Source organism: Neomonachus schauinslandi, chromosome 13, assembly GCF_002201575.2.
Source record: "Neomonachus schauinslandi chromosome 13, ASM220157v2, whole genome shotgun sequence".
Classification (NCBI taxonomy): domain Eukaryota; kingdom Metazoa; phylum Chordata; class Mammalia; order Carnivora; family Phocidae; genus Neomonachus; species Neomonachus schauinslandi.
In genome coordinates this window covers 92,693,907-92,701,241 of record NC_058415.1, presented here as the reverse complement: position 1 = coordinate 92,701,241, position 7,335 = coordinate 92,693,907, and the positions used below count along the sequence as shown (strand labels likewise).

Sequence of the window (7,335 nt, the reverse complement as noted above, 5' to 3'; positions counted from 1 at the left end):
TCCTCCCCGTCCCCCACCGCGTCCCACGGCCCTCCTCCCCGTCCCCCCCCGCGTCCCACGGCCCTCCTCCCCGTCCCCCACCGCGTCCCACGGCCCTCCTCCCCGTCCCCCACCGCGTCCCAAGGCCTCCTCCCCGTCCCCCACAGAGTCCCAAGGCCTCCTCTCCGTCCCCCACCGCGTCCAAAGGCCCTCCTCCCTGTCCTTCCACCGTATCCCAAGGCCCTCTTCCTCTCCCTCCCTCACCCGCCCAGCCGGGCCCAGCCGGTCCGAGGTCCTCCGTCCCAAGTCCCACCCACAACTCCCCCACCCCCAAAGAGGAAGCAATGTCTAATTTGAGTTCTGTTTTACTTGGTTGGAAAGCGTTCGCCCCCTGGAAATAATCCCGGTCCAGGGTCATTCCTGGCCAGCCAGCCCTCAGGCGTTGGGCGGAAAGCTGAGGTCCCGGGGGGAGGGGCGGGGCGGCCGGACTTGGGAGGCCGCGAAGGCGGGTGGGGGGAGCGGGGCGCGTGGCGGGTGCAAACGCGCTAGGCCAAGGCGGGCGCGCAGGCGTTGGGGGGATGGGCGGGAGTGCACGGGGCGGGGGCGAGAGTGGGGAATAGAGGTGTGGGGGCCGTTCACCATTCAATTGATGTCCTCTCCTGGCCGCGATGGGGAGTGCCGGGAGCTCCGAGAGGGCTCTTGCGAGGCGCGGCCTAGTTCCCTCTCAGGGTCACTCGCTCTTACTGAGCGAGGGCCGTGGACCAATGAATGTGCGCTCCCGGGACCGGAGCCTGGCCGCCAGCCTCGTGTCTCCAGCCCACAGCATAGGGCAAGGCCAGAGCAAGCACGCGAGGCCGTTCGTGTAGTCATACCCCCACCCCTCCAGTGGACCCCGCCCTGGTCAACTAGCTCGCTCCCAACTGGGAACGTCCAATCTTTTGTGTCCCCCCCCTACGTTAGCGGGTAGGAGCCCCTCTGGACCGCCTCTACGTTCCCTCCCGCTCATCCACGCCATTCATCTGCTTCCCTCCTCCCACTCTATCCTGGCACCCACCTAGGGGCCTCCTGTCGGTGTTGGGCAGACAGTCTGACTCACGCCCTGCCGGGACTCAGCTCTGGGATGGATCCTGCCAGCGTCCACACCCACGTCCTCCTTTCCCCTCCCAGGTACCCCCTCCATTGCTGCTTCCCCCAAACCCTCCTGCAGGGCCCGTGTTAGGGCGGCCGGAGGACGGGGAGCGCCGCCAATGTGCGGGCTCGGGGTCCAGCTGTGCTCTCTCTAGCCGGGGCTTGAGCAAGTGGGGACGGGCCGTGCAGGGCTCCCACCAGACTTGTCTGCTCGGGACACGAACACACCGGGACTAGTCAGGGTGTCCTCCAGAGAGGAACGGCCTCGGAGCAGGACGCACCCCAAGCCACAGGAAAGGGGTGACTAGGCTTTGGTCAACCCGGGCTCCTGGATCAGGGCAAACCAGGGTTGGGGAGGTTCCAGGGAGGCCTTGTGGACGTCAGGAAGTGGGCTAACCGGATCTTTGCGGTGGGGTCTGCAGTAGTGACCCGTCCTCTTGAAGGCAGGGCCGGGCGGTCCTCAGGCCCACCCCGCCTCCCAGCGGGGAGCACCAAGGGGCCCGAGGACCGGCCTCCGCGGAGGCCCCAGGGCTAGCTGGGGGAGGGGGAGGGAAAGGCGGGGCCTGCTAACTCCAAAGGGCGGGGTCTGGGCGGAGCTTGTGGAGAACAGGTGGAAGACTCGGGGGAGCACGGCCGGGCCTGAGGGGCTGGGCGGGGCTCCCGGTGGGCTGGGCGGGGTCTGAGTAGGCAGGCAGAGCTCGTGGGCAGGCCCCAGGTGGACCGCGCGGGCCCTGAGAGGGCTGTGCGGGCTCGTAGTGGGCGTTGGATGGACTGGGCGGTCGGTGTCTGAGTAGACTGGGCGCAGCTCGGGGGTGGGCCCTACGTGGACTGGGCGGGGTCGGAGTGGGCGGGCCCTGAGCGGGCTGGGCAGAGCCCGGGCGCGACCCCGCGGCTCACATGATGTCGTCCAGCAGGTTGGCGCTGGCCACCCAGTCCAGCGCGCGTGGCTCGGAGGCAGCCATGATCATGCACATGAAAGGGCGGCCGGTGCGCCGGTCCGTGGGGTAGATGGTGGTGGGCGTGAAACGCCGGTTGGCTTCGACGAACTCGCAGAGCTGTTCGTAGACGCGCGGGTACTCGTGGCGCAGGAAGACGCCGCGCAGCCGCAGCTCCCGCTGGATGTGGATGAAGGCCACCTCGCGCGCGCGCCGGCCTGCTTCGCCCTCTTGGTCCAGGCCCGCCGTGCCGGGCGGCGGAGTCAGGATCAGCGTCTCCATGTCGGGCTCGCGACCCCGAGCCGGGGGCGGACGCGCCGGGCTGCCGGCCGCCAGCGCCACCTTGGCGAACTTGCGTACCGTGGGCCCGGCACTGCGCGGCGCGGGCGCAGGCCGGGCGGAGGCGCCGGGGGGCGCGGCGCCGGGGCCCACGGCCACCGACACACTGAGCAAGAAGCACTCGGCCGGCTCGTAGAGGCGCCCGGCGGCCGCCAGCTCGCGCGCATAGCTGCCCAGGGGCGCCGCGTGCGTGGCCAGCTCGCGCAGAGACAGGTAGGTGGGCGACAGCAGCAGGCCCTCGAGGCCGAAGCGCAGGAAGTTGTCTGCAGAGCCCGGACTCGGGAAGCCCAGGAAGAGCACGCCGCGACCGCGCGACAAGAAGCCGACACGCGCGATGCGCGAGAAGGCGCGGTGCACCGGGCCGCTGTCCCGGCAGAACTGCAGCACGTGGCGGCACACGCTGCCCACGCGGCCGTACACGCAGCGCGCCTTGTGCGCGTCCCAGTCTTCGCGGCGGCACAGGCGCGAGCAGTAGTAGGTGTAGCAGCTGTGGCAGGACTTGAAGTAGAGGCAGGCGTTGAACATGGTCTCGGTGCGCCGGCAGCGCGCGTTGGAGCATGTCATCAGGTCGTCCTCGTCGGCGCTGGGCTCCGGGGACCCGTCGGCCGCCTGCCCCGGGCCCGCGGGCTCCTCGGTGCTGCCGGCCGACGCGGGTGGCGAGCGCGGCGCCAGCGCGGGTGCCCCGGGGCCCGCGGGCCGAGAGTCCAGCAGGCGGCGCGGCTGGCGGCCCAGGCCATCGGCCGCGGGCTCGGGGGCTTGGCCAGCCAGGGGCCGAGAGTCGATGACCAGGTCGGTGATGAGTTCGTCCAGTTGCTCGAGGCTGCGCTGGCGGCCACCAGTGGGGCCTTCGGGGGCGGCGGGCGGAGACCGCCGGGGTCGCCCCCCGGGCAGCTCCCAGCCCCTGGCAGCCGGACGCTCTGCGGCGCGCAGGTCGTTGTCGGTGATGGTGATCTCAGGTGTGACATACCAGTTGCGGCCCAGGCCCTCGCCCCCGCGGCCCTTCTCTGACAGTGACGTCTCTGACAGTGACAGCGCCGCATAGCGTCTAGGAGAGGTGGACAGGTTCACCACGACGGGTGGACGCCGGCCTTCGGGGGATGCGCCCCGCGGCTCCCGGGCCTCGCGCCCCAGCAGGTTCTCGTAGCTGCGGCCGCGGCCCAGGGGGTCCTCCCGGCGCGGCCCGGGCGCCAGGATGTTGTCCCAGGAGCGAGAGTAGTGGCGGCTGTCAGTGGCCAGCCGGGGCGGGCTGGTGCCGGTGACCCCGTGCCAAGAGGCGAGCAATGGGCCAGGGTCCGGAGGAGGCACCACCTGCAGGGTGCGGTAAGGCCGCAGGCCCCAGTCACCCCAGGCGGGGCTGCCGCGGGGGTGTGGGTAAGTCCGAGCCAGGGCATCGCGATCGCGGTACCGCCCGAAGTCCTCTGTGTAAAAAGGGCGGAGAGGGGGATGAGCCCGCAGTTCCTCGGGAGCATAGCGCGGGCCGCAGGGCGGTCCGTAGGCTCGAGCGGCCTCCACATAGTAGGAGCGGGAGGGCGGTTCCTGGACTGGGAAGGTGCGCACTTCCCCCGCGTAGTAGCCGCTACTGCGCCTTGGACTGGGCACAGGGGGCTCCTCGGACGGGAAGGGCCTGGCATAGTAGCTGTCGAAGGGCGGCCCAGGGCTGGCCGGAAAGCCGCCAGGGTGGCCCTCGGGTTCCTCTGTGTAGAAGAATTGGGTGGGGCCTGGCGGCGTGGTGAACGGCAGATTTCGGCGCTCTGTATAGTCCCGGGGCCCAGGCAGCGGACCGTCACAGTACAGCGCCCGGGGGTCCGCACAGTACGTGTCACTGGGGGTGGGGGTGCGCGACAGCGCCATGTGGCGAGGCCCGGGCACTGTGAGGCCGTGGAACTGGGGGGCGGCGCGGGCCCAGGGCGTGGTCTCCGCGGGCCCGCAGGACCGCGAGCCCCGGGCGGTGTGCTGCAACACCGCGTCGTCGGGCTTGATGTCCAGGCGACAGCGGACGTGGGGTGCAGGCCCGGCGGGTGGCTCGGGGGGCGCGCAGCGGCCGGTGGTGGCGCAGAGGGGCGCGATGCGGCCAGGGCCGCCCCTTTGCGGCTGCAGCTTGATGGGGTGCAGCTCATTGGCGAGCGCGCGCAGCGCGGGGTACGCAGGCTCCCGGTGCGGCGATGCCTCGGCCCGCGCTGGCCGCTGGGCTTCCCGGCCGCGGCGCGGCAGCACTGGCGGCGAGGCGGGTGCGGGCGTCAGGCCCGGGGGCGCGCGGGGCGCACTCTTGGAGCGGGCGCGGCGCCGGGGCTCGCCGTCGCGGGGCCGGGCGCGCGGCGCGGCAGGCTCCGGGGGCGGCGGCTCTGTGCGGGCCTCCATGGCCGCCCCGTCCAGCGCCTCCAGGAAGTCGAAGCTGCGGCAGTGACGCTTGTTGAAAGGCGCGGGCGCAGCAGGCGGGGCCACAGAGCGCTCACATGGCGGGCGCCGCGACGCGGGCCCCGGGGCCGCCACCTTGATGTCCTGGTACACGGTCGACACCAACAGGTCCGGCGGGTCCGTGCGGGTCATCTTAAAAGAGGTCCCCAGGCTGGTGGTTGCAGCTTACTCTGCCTTGGGGGGCTTTTGGCCTGGTGGGAGATGCGGGTCAGGGTGTCCCCTCTGCAACCCAGGCCTGGAGGCACCCCTGCGCTGACCTGACTTACCTGGGACGCCGTGGACGTAGCAGTCCTGGCTGCCGGCCTTGGCTGAGGCCACAGGCGCTTGCTCCATGCCGGCGTCAGAAGCACCTGCAGGAGGAACCCAGGTGTCCAGCCACTCAGGTCCTGCCCCTTGCCCCAGGCCATCCTTTCAGGGTCACTTTCTGCTGGGACGGAGCCAGTCAGCCAGAAAAGCCATGCTATTGCTGTGGTTCCCGAGCTCTTGCCCCCCGGGCCCCTATCCCTGGATGGCCCCTCTGCCCCCAGTAGTGACCACTGGACAGGTTTGGGTAGAACCCCTTTCCTGGGGCAGGAACAGTGGGGGTGGTGGTCCCAGCTGCAATGACTGGATGCTCATGGGAAGCCTTATTTACAGATTGCTTTATAGGTGTTGGCCTCACAAAACCTGTTGGTGACTCAAGCCCCCTCCTAGTGCCCAGTGCATAGCAAGCCCTCCGATGGTGCTGTCTGAGGGGGAGTCCAGGGGCCCCAGCCCTAGCCAGCTCTGCACAAAGTCACTGAGCCTCCCTACCCACCTGCTGACCAGGTGGGGCATGGAGTCCCTCCCCCAGGACTGCAGTGGCAGCTGCCCTGGGAATGGTCCCCTGAACCAAACTCCAGTTGGGAGGCCCCAGTGGGCACTGACATGGCCCCATCAGGTCCAGGCATGGCCCCTGGACTGACGGACTGACCTGCCCAACTCTTAACCCTCCGTGTGGCCCAGGCCAGAATAATGCCCCACAGAGAGCATCCCTGGGCCCTAAAACCCCTGTTCCTTTGCATAAACCTTCTCTGATCCCCAATATCTTGGGGTGGTTGAAACCCACCAAGCTTGTTGGGGTTGTCATGACAAGGACCGGAGAGCCACTCCCCAGCTTTGCAGCCTGTGCACTGCGGCTGGGAAACCAGGCACCGACTGCAGGACCACGTGGGGGCGTGAGCCACGAGCTCATGGCTGCCCCTCTTCCCCTGAGCAGCGCACCAGGCCAGGCCGCAAGCAGGGGAGGCAGGGTGGTGGGTGGGTAAAGTCCCCCCCCTTGTTCACTGCTTCTCAGGAGAGGGCCCTCTCCACAACAGCTCAGGAAGGCTCCATGGCAACCTGAGGTTCCTCTGCCCCCGCAGTGGGGGCTGGGCTGGGGTCCACTCTGTGCACTGGGCTAATGTTCGGACTGGGGCCACCCGCCCCTCTGGTGCACAGGGTCTCTGGACAGGTTGGGTCGGGTCTCAAGCGATGCTGACGGCCCCCTCCTCAAACAAACTGGGAAGCATGCCCCAGGCTGAGCGAGGGCGAGCCGGGGGTTGGGCCCTCACCTGGCAGGATCTCTGGTCAGGTAGACTCTCTGTGTCCCAGGGTGCCAGGGGCTTTCTGCCCGCACGGCTGCTCTTCTGGGTCAGGGCCATTACGCCTGGGTGCCTGTCCCATCCCAGCCCTGCGCCCACCCCAGTTCCGTCCCTGTTCACAGGACTGTCCCCTTCTCACCCCCTTTCCATCCGAAGCTCAAAGCCAGGCCCGGATTGGGGGTCCGATGACAGGGCATGAGGCTCCGCCCCAGGGAGGTGACAGCCCGGCTTTGCCTCTGCTGCGGTGAGGAGCTGGACTGGGTGGCGCCCCTCCCCGAGGCCATGGGGATGGTCGGCCTTGCAGGGGTCAGAGGCCTAACGAGCCCCTCCCGCCGCCCTCCCCGCCGCACAGCCCTGCCCCCGCCCTGAGCGCCCAGAGTCGGGACCCGCTGGTGTAGCTCCGGGCTGGGCCCCCATCCTTGCGGGTGTCCCCCGCCCCGTGATAGGGCCCGTGGGGCAGCGGCCCGCGACCCCTTACCTGGGCGCTGCTTCCCCACCGCGCGCGCCCGGTGGGCTGCGCAGGCCTGCGCCCGCTCCGCCTTCCCCGCTCGGCGCTCCGCGGCGTCCCCGGCACCGGCAGAAGCTTCGAGGCAGCGGCGCGGAGGCCGCCGGCCGCTCAGTGCTGCCTCCGGTGGCGGCCGGCGGGGCTGCACTTAAAGGGGCCGTGCGGTGGGCCCGGGACCCGTGTGGCCCACCAGCTGTGTGTTGGTGCTGAGCGCCAGGTGACAAGTTCTCCCTCATTGCCAAGGTGCAGGCCTAGGGTCCAACCGGGGTGCCCACACCCAGGGAGCACCCTGCCGGTCCTGCTAGTCCCCACCTCCAGCCGTACACGCCCCCCCCTCCCCCCAAGGGCAGCTGGTGGCTTGGCGGTGGCCTTGGGGCAGGGCCCTGGAGGAGCCCCAAGCTTTGGCTGGGGCTGCTGACAGCTCCCGGAACTC

At 70.1% G+C, this 7,335-nt stretch overlaps 1 protein-coding gene across 1 annotated transcript; it reads right to left on the bottom strand.

Moving 5' to 3' along the window:
- Positions 1–1,924: 1,924 nt before the first annotated feature.
- On the bottom strand, positions 1,925–4,928 carry AJM1 (apical junction component 1 homolog). Its single transcript, XM_021691096.1, has one exon. It carries the CDS (start codon positions 4,926–4,928, stop codon positions 2,001–2,003), a length of 2,928 nt encoding a protein of 975 aa, XP_021546771.1. The 3' UTR covers positions 1,925–2,000.
- Positions 4,929–7,335: the final 2,407 nt, after the last annotated feature.

Coding starts and splice junctions, on each gene's coding strand:
- AJM1 (XM_021691096.1), bottom strand. CDS start 4,928: ATGACCCGCACGGACCCGCCGGACCTGTTGGTGTCGACCGTGTACCAG.